The sequence below is a fragment of the Moschus berezovskii genome, chromosome 5 (genome assembly GCF_049115385.1).
Source record: "Moschus berezovskii isolate FMDL1 chromosome 5, NW_MosBer_1.0, whole genome shotgun sequence".
NCBI lineage: Eukaryota > Metazoa > Chordata > Mammalia > Artiodactyla > Moschidae > Moschus > Moschus berezovskii.
The window spans coordinates 75,978,614-75,995,694 of NC_142464.1; the positions used below are offsets into that span (position 1 = coordinate 75,978,614).

Here is a 17,081-nt window from a genome sequence, read left to right on the forward strand (position 1 = left end):
ATGTTCAGTATCACTAATTATCAGGGAAATGCAAATCAAAACTATAGTGAGGTATTATGTCACCCTGGTCAGAATGGCCATCATTAAAAAGTTCACAGACGAATGACTGGAGAGGGTGTGGAGAAAAGTGAACCCTTCTATACGGTTGGTGGGAAGGTAAATTGGTACAGCCACTATGGAAAACGATTGGAGGTTTCTTAGAACACTAAAATTATGGAGGTTTCTTAGAACACTAAAATTAGAGTTACCATTTGATCCAACAGTCCCATTCCTGGGCATATATTCAAAAAGACAAAAACTCTAATTTGAAAAGACATATACACCCCAGGGTTCAAAGCAGCACTATTTACAAAAGCCAAACCATGTAAAAAACCCAAGTGCCCGTCAACAGATGATTGGCTTAAGAAGATGGGATATAGAAATATAATGGAATATTACCCAATCATAAAAATGAATTAAATCTTGCCATTTACACCAACACAGATGCACTTAGAGAATATAATACTAAGTCAAACAGAGAAAGACAAATATATATTACTTATATGTGGAGTCTACAAAATAATGCAAATTAATATATATATATGTGTGTGTTAGTCTCCCAGTTGTGTCTGACACACTGTGACCCCATGAACTGTACAGCATGCCAGGCTCTTCTGTCCATGGGATTTTCCATGCAAGGATACTGTAGTGGGTTGCCATTTCCTTCTCCAGGGAATTTTCCTGACCCAGGGATCGGGTCTCCTGCATTGCAGTCAGATGCTTTACCATCTGAGCTACTAAGGAAGCCCATATATATATATATATGTAAAAAAGAGAACCAGACCCACAGACGTAGAAAACAAACTTATAGTTACCAAAGGGAAGGGGATAAATTAGAAGTAAGAGATTAAGAGATACAAACTACTGTACATAAAATAGATGAGCAACAAATATTTACTGTATAGTGTATAGAACTACATTCAATATCTTGTAATAACCTATAATGGAAATTAATCTGAAATATATATATATAACTGAATCACTTTGCTGTACACCTGAAACTAACACAAAATTGTAAATCAAATATATTTCACTTCTTAAAAAAGAATTAAACACATCCAATATAAGTATTATGACCTATAAAGTAAAACAGTAAAAAAACAAAAAGAGTGAATAAGAATTCAACCTAGATTTACATATCTGGGTGTTTATAATATTTAATGCTTTTGTATAATGATTAAAAAAACTAGGAATTATATATATATATATATATATATATATATATATATATACACACTCTATGTTTGAGTGTCTGTGTGGTCTCATAGAGGTTAATAATAATATATCAGACTTTGGAATGTTCAATTATTAATTAAGGGCTGAGAAAGTATTTCTGATACTAAGTTTTTTAAAAACAGCATATGAAATCATATTTTAATATTCCGATTTAGTTATTTGCAAATTTTGTGAGGAGAAAATCATAAATAACTGGTTAATTCATGTGGTTAAAGCAGAGACATTGCCAACAAAGGTCCGACTAGTCAAGGCTATGGTTTTTCCAGTGGTCATGTATGGATGTGAGAGTTGGACTGTGAAGAAAGCTGATCACCGAAGAATTGATGCTTTTGAACTGTGGTGTTGGAGAAGACTCTTGAGAGTCCCTTGGACTGCAAGGAGATCCAACCAGTCCATTCTAAAGGAGGTCAGTCCTGGGTGTTCACTGAAAGGACTGATGCTAACGCCGAAGCTCCAATACTTTGGCCACCTCATGCGAAGAGTTGACTCACTGGAACAGACTCTGATGCTGGGAGGGATTGGGGGCGGGAGGAGAAGGGGACGACAGAGAATGAGATGACTGGATGGCATCACCGACTCGATGGACATAGTTTGAGTGAACTCCAGAAGTTGGTGATGGACAGGGAGGCCTGGTGTGCTGTGATTTGTGGGGTCGCATAGAGTCGGACACGACTGAGCGACTGAACTGAACTGAACTGAAGTTCAAAAATTACAAGAGTGGGAAGATAATTCTCTGAGTATCTTAGGAAAGGTTTTTGTCCTTTTCAGTAGACTAGAAACAAAAAGATTCAAGGGATTAGATCTGATAGAGTGCCTGAAGAACTATGGACAGAGGTTCATAACATTGTACAGAGATGGTGATCAAAACTAACCCCAAGAAAAAGAAATGCAAAAAGGTAAAATGGCTGTCTGAGGAGGCCTTACAAATATTTGAGAAAAGAAGAGAACTGAAAGGTAAAGGAGAAAAAGAAAGATATATCCATCTGAATGCAGAGTTCCAAAGAATAGCAAGGAGAGATAAGAAAGCCTTCCTAAGTGAACAGTGCAAAGAAATAGAGGAAAACAATAGAATGGGAAAGACTAAAGATCTCTTCAAGAAAATTAGAGATACCAAGGAAACATTTCATGCAAAGATGGGCTCAATAAAGGACAGAAATGATATGGACCTAACAGAAGCAGAAGATATTAAGAAGAGGTGACAAGAATACACAGAAGAATGATACAAAGAAAGACCTTAATGACCCAGATAACGAGGATGGTGTGATCACTCACCTAGAGCCACACATCCTGGAATGTGAAGTCAAGTGGGTCTAAGGAAGCATCACTGCATCCAAAGCTAGTGGAGGTGATGGAATTCCACCTGAGCTATTTCAAATCCTAAAAGATGATGCTGTGCAAGTGCTACACTCAGTATCCCAGCAAATATGGAAAACTCAGAGGTGGCCACAGAACTGGAAAAGTTCAGTTTTCATTCCAAATCCAAAGAAGGGCAATGCCAAAGAATGTTCAAACTACCACACAAATGCATTAATTTCACGTGCCAGCAAAGTAATCCTCAAAATTCTCCAAACCAGGCCTATGGTACATGAACAGAGAACTTCCAGATGTTCAAACTGGATTTAGAAAAGGCAGAGGAACCAGAGATCAAATCGCCAACATCTGTTGGATCATAGGAAAACAAGAGAATTCCAGAAAAACATCTACTTCATTGACTATGCTAAAGCCTTTGGCTGTGTAGATCACAACAAACTGTGGAAAATTCTTAAAAAGATGGGAATACCAGACCACCTTACCTGCCTCCTGAGAAACCAGTGTGCAGGTCAAGAAGCAACAGTTAGAACCAGACATGGAACAACAGACTGGTTCCAAATTGGGAAAGGAGTATGTCAAGTGTGTATATTGTCACCCTGCTAATTTAACTTATATGCAGAATTCATCATGCGAAATGCCAGGCTGGATGAAGAACAAGCTGGAATCAAGATTGCCAGGAAATATCAATAACCTCAGATACGCAGATGACACCACCTTTATGGCAGAAAGCGAAGAGGAACTAAAGAACCTGTTGATGAAAGTGAAAGAGGAGATTGAAAAAGCTGGCTTGAAACTCAACATTCAAAAAATGAAGATTATGGCATCCAGTCCCATCACTTCATGGCAAATAGATGGGGAAACAATGGAAACAGTGACAGACTTTATTTTCTTGATTTTCTCCAAAATCACTGCAGATGGTGACTGCAGCCATGAAATTAAAAGATGCTTGCTCCTTGGAAGAAAAGCTGTGACAAACCTAGACAGCATATTAAAAAGCAGAGACATTACTTTGCTGACAAAGGTATAGTTAAAGCTATGGTTCTTCCAGTAGTCATATGGATTTGAGAGCTGGACCATAAAGAAGGCTAAACACTGAAGAATTGATGCTTTCGAGCTTTGGTGTTGTTGAAAACTCTTGAGAGTCCCTTGGACTACAAGGAGATCAAACCAGTCCATCCTAAAGGAAATCAGTCCTGAATATTCATTAGAAGGACTGATGCTGAAGCTCCAATACTTTGGCTACCTGATGCTAAGAACTGACTTACTGCGAAGAAAAGACCCTGATGCTGGGAAAGATTGAAGGTAGGAGGAGAAGGGGATGACAGAGGATGAGATGGTTGGATGGCATCACTGACTCAATGGACATGAGTTTGTGCAAGCTCCGGGAGTTGGTAATGGACAAAGAAGCCTGGCATACTGCAGTCCATGGGGTCACAAACTGTCAGACACAACTGAGCAACTGAACGACAACTCACACAAATTAAGTTTCATGGTGCCAAAAGGTAGAGAATAAGTAGAGTCCAGCTGGCTAATGCTGGTTATTCTTTCATTGACTATCCAAAATTTCAAAAGCTCTTATGTCAACCATCTTCTTTCCTTTAATGTCTTCATTAGGTACCAATCTAATTTAATATTTATGGGGTTCTGTATTTAACTGAGGCCAAAATAAAGCATTTAGGGCTTATAATACTCTCTATCTATACCTCTGAATGGCATAAATAGTTTAGACAAAGAATGTCACCTTCTATATCAGTAAGCAAAGGATGCTGCTGACATCAAGGCATTAGTGACTGCTCCCACCAGCAGACAGTGCAGCCTGAGGGGATTCAAGATGGAGAATACTGGATACTGTCCCTAAATAGTTAAGGTGCATACCAAAGGAATGATTCCAGTGAGCCAGACTCCTACATCTTCCCATACAAATAAAAGTGCTAAATTCATTTTTTTAATTAACAGTAGTCTTTTGATGTTCCAACTATCTTTTTTTTCTTTTTTTTGCAAAATTCATATATATCCTGGCTGACTCCTCCCTTTCCTATTCAGAGCAGGCCCTCAGAATTATCTGAAAGGCTGCCTCCCAGACTTAAGTCCTCAGCAAATCCACCAAATAAAACATAATTCTCAGTTTTTAGGTTTGCATTTTTTTTGAGTTGACAGTAATAAGCCTCATGAGTAATTTTCCTCCATATGAAGAAAACTTATTTTCTGTAGAAATCAAAGGCTCTAGAAATGACTGAGTAAGCTGAAAGATGAGATATACTGAGTAGGCCTTAAGTCTTGCTTTTTCCAACCATATTCTGGTACCTTTTACAGAAGTTAATTCCCCAAACCCTCTTTTTCCACTTTAGAACTTAATTTCTATTTTCATCATTTTCCTAGGACAAGGTGGACATTCTTACCTCAAGGAATGGCTATGGTGGGCAGGATTACTCTCAAGTGAGTCCATAATGCCAACAATGGTGTTTGCTTGCGAAATGATGAATAAATTACATGCAGTTGTTCAAACTGATCAATTATCCAACTGGTAAGGCTGGCATATAAGTCTGGAAGTTTTTGTGTGGGCATAATGTCTTATATATAAAGTAAGTCCTATGAATTTAGAATTAATTTTTATTGTGTCTTCCTCCCACCCCCATGTTCTTAATACTGTCTTGGAATGCCAGGAAAAAAACTTACCATCTGAAATCTTATGTTTTATCACAAACTTGTCCTCTTGTATTTTATTCCCCATAATAATTGATGAAAATGCTTCTCTCCTACATTTCCCCGGCTCCTAATTCTATATATGACTATTCTAGCTGCATACAGTGGGTAACTTTCCTAGCAAGGACCAAAACGTGGATAAATGAAAGTCCCCTTGGGCTGCTTAGTTCTGAACAAACGGAGAGGATATAAGATTGTCAGCATTCTCCCTCCTCCTAGACTTGCCCGGAGGATTAAATGAGTCTCTGTATGAGATGAAAGCACTTTCATTAATGTGATGTCCAAAGAGAAGGCAGTGTTATCTCTCAAGCACTCTTGCAGATTTATATCTCCCTGCTAACTCCTCTGAACTTTCTCAAATTCCAAGCCTTAAACTTCCAGAGAAAGGACCTCATAAATTGTAGTTTCACACACTTGCCAGCCATTTCTCTCTGCAGCCAGAAGCCTTTAAACTTCTATCAGTTTTCCTGTACCAAGTAAAACATTTCAGTATTTTTGAGATTCTCTTAAAAGAAAGAATTGGATAACTTTTTTTTTTTTAACAAATGGTGGTATCTAAAAGGCTTGTTACCTCAAAACTGGGTTTCGCCTCTTGGTGGGTGTCAAAAGACACAACCAAACCAAAGATAAGAAGAAGGAAGGATTTGTTACTTGGAGCAGGTGAGGAGAATTCTGGGGATCTTTCCCAAAGCACTGTCTCCCCAAGCAGCAAATTGGGAAAGTTTCAAGCTCAAAGTATGTACATATTCATGGAGGGCTTGAGCAGAGGAGAATCCAACATAGAAATGGGATGAAGGTTGATAAAATACAAGCTAAAGCTTCTATCTAGTTTATAGAAGTCATGAGGGTTGGGCAAGTTCAACATCATTCCTTAGGTTCATAATAGATCTAGTGGTGGAGGGGATTTAAATTCTGCAAAATAGCTCAAGAAAGTACTTTAGGCTAACCTTTCCGCTGAACCAGAATTGGGAGTCTTTACAGCCAACTTATCATCTTTGCTGTTGTTACTTTTCTTGCCTGATAACAGTTTGTCTTTTTGTTCCTTTAAGATCGTTAATTACTGAGACCTGTTCAAGGTCACACACTGTGGCCAGGCTTAGAGCACACAATAGCTTAGGCCTAAAATGGCTTCTCTTACGTCAAAAAGCTGTATCTGGTTCTTTTCCTCTGGGAAACCCATACCCTATCTGCTTACAAGATGGTGAATAAAAATAATTTCAATTTATATAGTTTTTTTTTCAATTTTTAAGGTGTTTTCACATTTGTTTTCTTACTTCATTTGAGTAACTGTTGTCAGGGACCATACTGGGAAGATTCCAAATAAATACTTGGATGATTCTCTTTCCTTTACTCTCTCTCTTCCTCATATCTTCCCACCCTCTACCTATGCAATAGAAAGTAGGAGAAGAATATTATATGGCTACATTTGTAATTGTATTCTCACCATGCACATGGTTTCTACAAGTATTGAAGAGAGAAAAGCATTGTCTTCAACATTAGAGATTTTTACCTGAGACAAACATACAGTACTTCATGAAGTCAGTATTTTCCTGGAAAGCTATCCTGATAAAAATATAATAATGAGGTATTCAAGAAAGCTTATGTTGATGAAAAACTAACTAGTCAATCTAAAAAAGAAATGGAAAATTTTATTCAAGCCAAATGGAGAATTATAACCTGAGAACAGCCTCTCAGCAAATTATTCTGCCTGTTAAGAGATCAAAGCACAGCTGTATAAGTTTTTCGAGACAGGAGGCTGTACGTTAAATGCTGTATAATGAACACTTTACACAATCCCAGATACACTTACAAAGAAGGCAGTGGGCCCTTCAAGATTAAGGAGGAAGGATATCTGCTAAGGAGATCTGGTTAACACACAAGACACACTAAAGGGGAAAGGGGAGGCCCAAATGGGAAAAAAAATTATGTTTACATTTTTCTCATCTTGACATAAAATATGAATTTTATTTCATTGCTTACGATTCCAAGAAAACTACCATTGTTGCTGTTATACACAGTCTCCTAATTGTTCCATTCTGTATGTTTCTATTTGTTTTATGATGTTTTGAAGCTGATTACTCTTGCACATCTGGCTGGGGATGGGGTAGGGGCTGGGAGTGGAGTGGATAGCTGCCAGAGGGAAAAAGAAAAAGTGTAGTACTGGTGTCTTTTATCTGTTCCAGAAGCTCTGTCAACAAGAAGTATGTGCTTGGCATAGTTGCGGTGTGAAATACTACATTCTGTGGGCAAGCATTCAATTGTGACCCAGAAGAATAATCTGCCCTCAATACAAGAACCCAACTCTTAGAGGGATTTTCCATTGCTCTCAAAGTTAATTGCATCCCCCTATCTCATGGAAGTCTGGAGTTGCTCAGATAAGAAAAGGCTTCCAGGAGCACATTGTTAGGACTTGAGCTACTAAGATACTGTTACTTGCTTGTAGATCCCCTGCAATACAGTTCTGCCTGACTATACAGCCCTGTGGGTATCTCTGCCTATCCCCTGCCTGGACTGTACACCTCTAGAAAGCATTCTAATTTTACAAGTTGCTTTATTGTTAATATTCCCAACAGTAGGTCTTCTTGAGCAAAGAATAATTCTCTGCTCACTTCAAAGACTACCTCTACCAGATTTCATCAGAGTGACCAACTATGTTTCTGGTACTAAAGTAACTAAAATCTTTATTAAAGGTCTTTTAAAACAGATATTTCCCTGTCACCACTTTTTACATTAGTGAGTTTTCATCATAAGGTAATTATGGTTTATCTGCAACCTTTTAATACTAAACTTTCCCCACCTTCCCTAAAAGAAGTTAAATTATTCCTTTTCATTAGATATGAGTGTCTTCGGGATAAAAGACTACTGTTTTGCATGTGTCACTTGTTGAATACATGTGCCTATCCTTTATGTTAACGCTGCTGCTTGCTTTCCAGTGGGAGCAGGAGAGGTTGTGAATTTTGCAGCTTATGCTTTCGCTCCTGCCACTCTGGTCACCTCACTGGGCGCGCTGAGTGTTCTTGTAAGGTACGTGAGCAGTAAGCAACTTGGCTTCTGCAGAGATTTTAATACCATGATTCACATAACCCACAAGAAATAGATTACTAAGCGTATCTCAAAGCAAAATTTTGAAAATCACAAAAATAATTTGAGAAGATTCCACAATAAATAGCAGTAGAAATAAGAAACAGAGTGTCTTCCTGCCAAACTTAAGGTAACTGTGTGTTTTCTTTGTGATGATTCAGTGAAGCCAAGCAGTTTTTCCCCTCTCAGCTAAACAAATTGCCACAACCCTCTTAATGCTTTTTGTTGTCATCGTGGTTAATGACCATAGTTATCAGAGGACTTTAAAAAGCATGATGTTTGGGTTAAATTTCAGCTCTAACCAAAACTCTTGCATTGCTGCTGAATTACTTCTGTTTGGAGACATCCTAGTTTCTTTTAGTCCTGCAAGCAGGAGTCATTTTCCTGTCAATAGAAAGTGGATCTAATATATCTGGGTTGATCGTTATTATGATCCCAAATGAATGTGTTTCATGAGCCCATGAACTGTTTTATTTTGTAACTAAGCAACTGTTGTGTTTGTTGTCTTTTCCTTTTATCTCCATTATCAACCTCTAGAAGAAGGTTTATGACTAGGCCTACCCACTGGTGGGAGTGCCAGGGCATAAGAAGGGACCACAGCCGACCTAGTGGTTGAACAGCAGGATGGCATAATCTGTGTCCATCGTGGTGCCAATCTAGAACTTCCTGAGGTCATAGCAACCAAAGTAGTGGGAGCATTGGATAGGTCAAAGTATCAGGGCAATAGCAGCTGGGAAGGAAATATTTTAGTATTTTGACAACCCATTTGGTTGTACTTGCTTGTACCAGCTAAATACTGGCCCTGAAGAGCAGAGTTAATTCTTCTTTAGGCTTATATCTTTCTTTGAAGCTTTCATGAGCATGCATGTTCTAAATGTATCATGCCAGTAAGATGTAAAAATATCTTCTGCTTTGACTTTACAAGAGAATATGGGGAAATTGAAAACAAATTGAGTGGGACCTCTTAGAAGGTCATGGGAAATTTTCAGGTGTACCGAATGCCTATTATAATGTTTTAGATATAAAAGCAATTAAGCAGATTTGATTAATCATCTTTTCTGAGTTTTAAAGCTAGTCAGAGAATAGATGTTGAAAATAAACTTACAGTTACCAGAAGGTGAAGGGAGAGGAAGCGATAAATTGGAAGACTGGAATTAACATATACACACTGCTATATATAAAATAGACAACTAATAAGAAACTACTGTATAGCACAAGGAACTCTACTCAATACTCTGTAATGGCCTATATGGGAAAAGAATCTAAAAAAGAGTGGATATATGCATATGTATAACTGATTCACTTTGCTGTATTCCTGAAACTAACAGTACATTGTAAATCAACTATACTCCCATGAAATTTTTTTAAAATAGCAAACTACCAATGATTTTTAAAATGTTAATCTTAAAGTTTGACAAATGGTAGAAATTTTTCTAAATACAAATTTAGTAATATATAACAAACTTCACATACACATAAATAAAGCAAGCAAGCTAATTGGGGTTTTCAGTGTCACTTAGCATAGTCCAGTCAGCTGACTGAGATACAGATTGGTACACACCACAGCATGACAACTGAGCTGCTGTGGAATCCAAAGGTAATTGAATAAGAGTGATTTTTTTTCCTTCTTCCCACAGTGCAATATTGTCTTCCTACTTTTTAAATGAGCAACTGAACATTCATGGGAAAATAGGCTGCATATTAAGTATATTGGGATCAACTGTGATGGTTATCCATGCCCCACAAGAAGAGAAAGTTGCTACTCTGCATGAAATGGAAATGAAATTGAGAGACCCAGGTCTGTAATTCAACCGAAAGAGACACTCAAATCCTGCTCCACTTTCTCTCCTCATCAAATGAGTTTGTAATAATACTGTAATATGCTTCCTGCAAGTCTGTCTGTGGGTTGAGATATAGTAAGGTTTGACTGAGTAGTACAAGCCTTCTGAAAAGGTGCCACAACTTATTTTTGTGTCTGTGCTTCGCTTCCACAGAATGAAGGAAAGAGATGGGAATTGGAGAGGGGAAAGGCTTATATTCCAACCCAAACTTTAACATCTTCCTCATCCTGAAAATAAAGTCAGTCAGGCAATACCTTCTGTACCTTATAGTGTTATCTGTGAGGTTCAAATACATCTGTGAAAGCCCATTGTGAGATATCAAAAGCCATGCAGTAACATGTTGTTGCTGTTCCTGTTTTTAATTTAATCATGGTTCTCTTTCTAAAACACTTTTGCTCTTAAACTCATGACTAACAAGATTTCACAAAGACCTGACCCTATTGGCATTTTCTAAAGTCTAATTCTTTTCTCCTTCTAACAGGATTTATCTGCTTTGCTGTGATCATAACTGTGATCTCCTTGGTACTAATTTTGATTGTGGCGCCCAAGAAAGGACAGACCAATATATTGGTCTACATATCAATCTGTTCATTGATTGGAGCATTTTCAGTTTCCTCTGTCAAGGGCCTGGGAATTGCCATTAAGGAACTACTGGAATGGAAGCCTGTCTATAAGCATCCCCTGGTCTTTGTTTTGTTGGCTGTACTTGTGCTTTCAGTGACGACACAGATCAACTATCTCAACAAGGCACTGGACACCTTTAATACATCTCTTGTGACTCCCATTTATTACGTGTTGTTCACATCCATGGTAGTGACTTGCTCCGCCATCTTATTCCAAGAATGGTATGGCATGAATGCTGGAGATGTCATTGGGACTTTGAGTGGGTTCTTCACCATCATCAATGGCATCTTCCTTCTACATGCTTTTAAAAACATTGACATTACCTGGAGTGACCTGACATCCACTACTCAGAAAGAAGTCCTCTCTGCAAATGGCAGTGAAGACAAATACGTCTTACTAGAGAACACAGACTGTTCAGTCCCAGGATTCGATGATGACATTACCTTGTATAGCAGGACTGGTCAAAATCCCTAGAAACCTGGACTTTAACTACCAGGAGACACTTGGAGAGGAGAAGGAATACCTGATTCTTAAAAGAAATATTAGGAAAGATGGCATTTTTAAAATTCTAACTAAGCAAAGAGTCCGACACGACTGAGTGACTGAACTGAACTGAATAATGTAGACGTGAGGCCAAATAAAAATGCTGCACTTTTGGCCATCAAGTTTGAAAAATGAAAGTTTTGGTCCTTCTCCAGAAGACTTGTGCTGTTTTTCATTTCTGCAAACTTGAAACACTCCCTAAGCATGAAAGAAGTCAAAGAATTAGATAGCTCTCAGAATAATCTCTTTCTTCTGGTCACAGTGTGTTTGACTTTGCCAGGTGGCTCTTCATTTCTTTGGCTACTATTCTTAGTCTCTCAGTAATTCATAGGTAAAGTCAACTGTGTACTGATAAGCAGAATATCAGTCATCAATATCTAATGAGTCATAGTTTCAAATTATTAAGACTGAGAAGCGAGATCACTGATCCTTCCCCTTGCTCTACAACTTCCTTCTTTCTAAACTAAATAGCTAAAGGGAAGAGTGTTAAAGAACATACACATGTTGGAAATCTGCTCGGTGGCATACTAGACTGTGCAAGACACATGTGCCCATGAAGGGCTTATGAATTTATTGATATATCATAGAGGTTTATTAACAATTAAAATGGGAGAATGGAAGAGAGAAATACTTAATACCTTCAGTTCAGTTCAGTCGCTCAGTCGTGTCCGACTCTTTGCGACCCCATGAATCACAGCACACCAGGCCTCCCTGTCCATCACCAACGCCCGGAGTTCACTCAAACTCATGTCCATCGAGTCGGTGATGCCATCCAGCCACCTCATTCTCTGTCATCCCCTTCTCCCGCCCCCAAGCCTTCCCAGCGTCAACTTGTCGCATGAGGTGGCCAAAGTATTGGAGTTTCAGCTTCAGCATCAGTCCTTCCAATGAACACCCAGGACTGATCTCCTTTAGAATGGACTGGTTGGATCTCCTTGCAGTCCAAGGGACTCTCAAGAGTCTTCTCCAGCACCACAGTTCAAAAGCATCAATTCTTCGGCAATCAATGAAACTATTTTTCCTTTTCACAAAAACAAATGCACATGATTATGTTCATGGGTTCTTTTAATTCAGACCTGAACAACGTAGGACAAAATTGAGTTTCTGAAGAAGTACAAGTGATTTCGGCTTTGTAGTTCTTTATATTCATTTTGCTCTTTACTTTTATTATTATTATACCAAAGGTCATTTTTCTTGTTGATGTAGAGACTTTTAAAGCATAATTGCTACATTGTTTTAGTATTATATTGTACACTTCAATTATTTCTCGAAGGTTTAATCCCCAAAGGGTGGGTTTTCCACAAATTAGAAACAAATAGAAAAATCTTTATGAAAGACCTAAATGAGTTATAATTGTCCTCTTTAAATCTGGCACTTCACCTTTATTAAGGAAATAATTGGTTACTAACCTTTTAAAAAATATACATATCCTACCATAATAAGTGGTAGGCTGTCTTTTTCTGTTGAATTTCATCCTGGCCATGCTTTCCATACATTTTATTGTAATTATCTGGGGAGAATAGGAAGGTGGGTTAACTTCTTAGAAAACAAAATATTAAGACCTCAGGGACTAGTACAGGGAAATACATTTTCCTATTTCATTCCAAGTGCATGGGAGAAGTAACAGTTTTTACTGTTTATGGGTAGATTACTCATCACTCATTGATTTAATGGAAAAGAAATTAGCTATATTATTTCTAGACCAAAGTTATTTCTCTCAAAAAAATCCTAAGCCCAAAATTATGACATTAAAAAAAACAAAAACCCTTCAGTTTGACTGGATTTTTCTTCTCTAACATCAAGTGTTATTAGTTTTATTTTTTTGTAATCTAGCTCAAGTCTATCCTGGGTAATAGTAGTAGATCCTTTTCTTCAGAATTCCATTAAAGTGACTTGAGCATTTCCACACAGTGATGATCTGATATGATTTCTAAGTTCTGAAGTGCTGGTATAGTCTCTTTGGCATAGGGCTTCCCAGATGGCACTAGTGGTAAAGAACCAGTCTGCTAATGCAGGAGACATGAGAAACACAGGTTCAGTCCCTGGATTAGGAAGATCCCCTGGAGAAGGGCATGACAACCCACTCCAGTGTCCTTGCCTGGAGAATCCTATGGACAGAAGGGCCTGGCAGTCTACAGTCCATAGCGTTGCAAAGAGTTGGACACGACTGAAGTGACCTTAGCACACAGGCAGTGTTGAGTGCAATTCAGTGCCTTCCAAATTTTCGAAAATTGATAATCCATGGAAGATTCATGGGTTGATTCCTCAGGTCAAATATATGTTTACTCTGTTGATTGCTGTGTCATCTAAATTGTATATCAGATACATAAGTTATGAACACAAGCTTGTAGAAAACGTGGTTTCTAAAAAGGTAGTGGTTGAAAGTTGTAGAAATTCATTTAACGTTGTTCTTTTTTTCTGTTGAAAACTGTTGCTTTCTCCAGGACACCTTAGTGAACAAATTCATAGCATCCAACCTGAGGCCAAGGTAGTCCTCCATTTAACTGAATCTTGGTTTCAGGTATTTCCTCAATGTCACCTGTTACAAAGCTTTGCCCTTGGTATATTGTGTCCAGCTTGAAGGTTCCTGGAATACAAGAAACCATGTGTACCCTGGGATGGATAATGAACTGGTGTTGACACATATGCCCAGGAGAAAGTCTCAGAAAAATCTAATGAGTTGAAATATATTGAGAAACAATGAAACATTTGAAAATCTCTAAAAATCTCTGGTGGGCATATGCATTGAAAAAACAAAATTTTGCAAATCCAAAACCCAGAATACTTTTCCCCAGATAGGAAGATGTTGTCTTTGGAGGAATAAAATGCTGGATCCCTATATTTAGACTAACTGTGTTAGTCTTAACCGGTACTTTCAAATGTATATATTTTAATATATATATACTTTATCTCAGATACCTTAAGATTTATTATGTGTAAATCTGTACATGTATGATTAAGGATCACAAAGCTGTCTTCACACAGCCAAAAGAAAAGCCTTTCCTAATTCTGTAAACTATTATAATAGTTTCATTTTTATTTTCTAACTTACAATTTTATTCTTAAATCAATGGTTAATTATTTTTTAGTTCAGATTTACAAATGTTCATAAAAGCCTCTAGATTTGGCAGCATGCAATTAACATTTTTGTTTTAAGAGTATGAAATCAAATATATGTATATGGAAAGCACTCACATTTATCCCTGACATAGAGGCATTCAATACAATTCAGTTCTCTTTGAAACACTTTAATTCTCATAGTTTAATATTAGACTGATAAGGACCATTAGTCATCAGTTTTCATAAATTCTTTTTTGCTCTCAGTTTGTCACTTTAGTTCATTTTTAATAATTCAAGTGAAAATGAATTCTATTAGTGTATTACCAACAATACAAAATGTCAGACAAAAATATTTTTTTAGGACAATAAATTTGTAGACAATAACGTATATCAATATATAAGAAATATTTTCAAATATTTAAAAAATTATGATCATGAAATTTTCTATTTTTCTAATGTTTATAAATACTGTGCATTTTAGAAGTTTACAACTTTTAATGTTTCTCTATATCTTTCATTTGTAATAAAATAATGTGGCTTACTTATCCTTGTTGGAGTTCCGTTTTGAGTTTCTTGAAGTTAAGTTTATGTCATGGCAAAATTAAAAAGAAAAGTTCGAGGTTTAAAATGCTTTGTGCTTAATGCTTTGTCATTTTCCTTGCAGTTAAAGTCTATGTTTTAGAAAAAGGCTCTGCACAAAACCATCTCCTGTATAACTAACTGACCTGACATCTGAACAAAAAGTAGGAGAAACTGTCTTATCTTTTGATAATTTTGTTGAACAGTCATTGTAATGGTATCTCCTCTCAGTTCAGAAATTTAAAAGAAAAACGAGAAAGAGAAAAAAAATCTATTTGGTAGCACTGCATTACATTAAAATTTATATTCGCAAACCTGCTTTCTAGCCCCAGGGGAACTTGACCACATGCCTTTATCAACTTTATCAGTATTGACCATATCACCATGACTTTATCAACTTTCCTTATTTTAATTTGAATTCATGTTTAGGAACAACTCTCTCAGTTGTTTCTATGGAAATGAATTGTCTAGGATACAAAAGCCTCTTTCTTACCTGTGTCTGTTTTTTAAATGAACAGAAATAATTTGCAGTCCCCTAAATCACATTGCTACTGAAGGCCAAATGAGGACCAAAACCCAAGCTCCCCAAACTACCCACTCCACAGAATGCAGGCACGTCTAAGGAGGCCTTGGTGGAACACATCTCCCCAGAGTTAGAATGAACTACAACTGCCCCCAGCAAGCCGTGTTAGCATAGACCAGACATTACAGTACCCTGGCTGCAATGTACAGGAAGCCTCTAAGAGGTAAGCTTAGGTTACAAAAAGTCTTAAATTTTATCTACAGTGAACAATATATGTTTCTCAACTGAGAGTTTGTTTGCCAAAAAACAAGCAGAAAAAGCTTTTTGAGAGAGCTGACCACCTGAGACACCTTTTCCCACTTCAGTTACAAATCATGAAAAATCTTTCTTCTTGAAGGCAAACTGAGTCTCCATTAACACCTTTTAATATGGGAGAAAACCTCTGAGTTCCAAAGCACTTTTGTGTTTTATATGTTGAACTGCCCCTGTGGCTGGGAATGGAGCCAGCAGGAATCTCTGTAGGCCAAGCTTCACTAACCTCAAGCTTGTCCAGTGGTCAGGAGACAAGGCCTCACACCAGTTTTCTGCACTGGGGTGCTCTTAACACCATGTGGCCCTCCCTCAAACAGCCACATGTAGGCCCTAGCAACTACTTGACTGGGGCCGGGGCATGGGGCGGGGGTGGGGGAGGTGTGTGGTGCAGAGGGGATGACGGAGGTAAAAGCCATGAGTTCCATATTCCCAGAATTCCCTCCTACACCCTGCTTTCTGTGATCCAGCCAGAAATTCCTGACTGCCAACATGAAATTTAATCTGTTCCCACAGTTTGTGGCACTATTTATAACATCCAAGACATGGAAGCAACCTAAGTATCCATCAACAGATGAATAGATAAAGAAGATGCGGTACATAAACACATCTGTTCAGTTCAGTCGCTCAGTCGTGTCTGACTCTCAGCGACCCCATGAATCACAGCACGCCAGGCCTCCCTGTCCATCACCAACTCCCGGAGTTCACTCAAACTCATGTCCACAGAGTCGGTGATGCCATCCAGCCATCTCATTCTCTGTTGTCCCCTTCTCCTCCCGCCCCCAACCAATGGAATAGTACTTAGCCATAAAAAAAGTGAAATAATGCCATTTGCAGCAATATGAATGGATCTACATCCCTGATAGCTCAAAGATCCCCTGGGGAAGGGATAGACTACCCACTCCAGTATTCTTCAGCTTCCCTTGTGTGGCTCAGCCGGTAAAGAATCCACCCACAATGCAGGAGACCTGGGTTTGATCCCTGGATTGGGAAGATCCCCTGGAGAAAGGAAAAGCTACACACTCCACTATTCTGGCCCGGAGAATTCCATGGACTACAGTCCGTGGGGTCACAAAGAGTCAACTGAGCAACTTTCACTTTCACACTTTCAGAGATTTTGATATTAAATAAATCAGAGAAAGACATTATATGATATCTCTTATAGCATCTTTTAAAAAATGATACAAATGAACTTATTTACAAAACAGAAACAAACTCACAGATTTAAATAA

The 17,081-nt window shown here is 37.9% G+C and overlaps 1 protein-coding gene across 1 annotated transcript in view; it reads left to right on the forward strand.

Moving 5' to 3' along the window:
• The window catches only part of NIPAL1 (NIPA like domain containing 1), a 30,945-nt gene extending 14,520 nt beyond the window's left edge, over positions 1–16,425 (forward strand). Inside the window, exons 3-6 of the mRNA XM_055434738.2 lie at positions 4,966–5,022; positions 8,223–8,313; positions 10,008–10,168; positions 10,693–16,425. Coding sequence (XP_055290713.2) covers positions 4,966–5,022; positions 8,223–8,313; positions 10,008–10,168; positions 10,693–11,309 — 926 coding nt within the window. The 3' untranslated portion in view covers positions 11,310–16,425. The remainder of the gene's footprint in view (positions 1–4,965; positions 5,023–8,222; positions 8,314–10,007; positions 10,169–10,692) is intronic.
• The last annotated feature ends 656 nt before the right edge of the window (positions 16,426–17,081 follow it).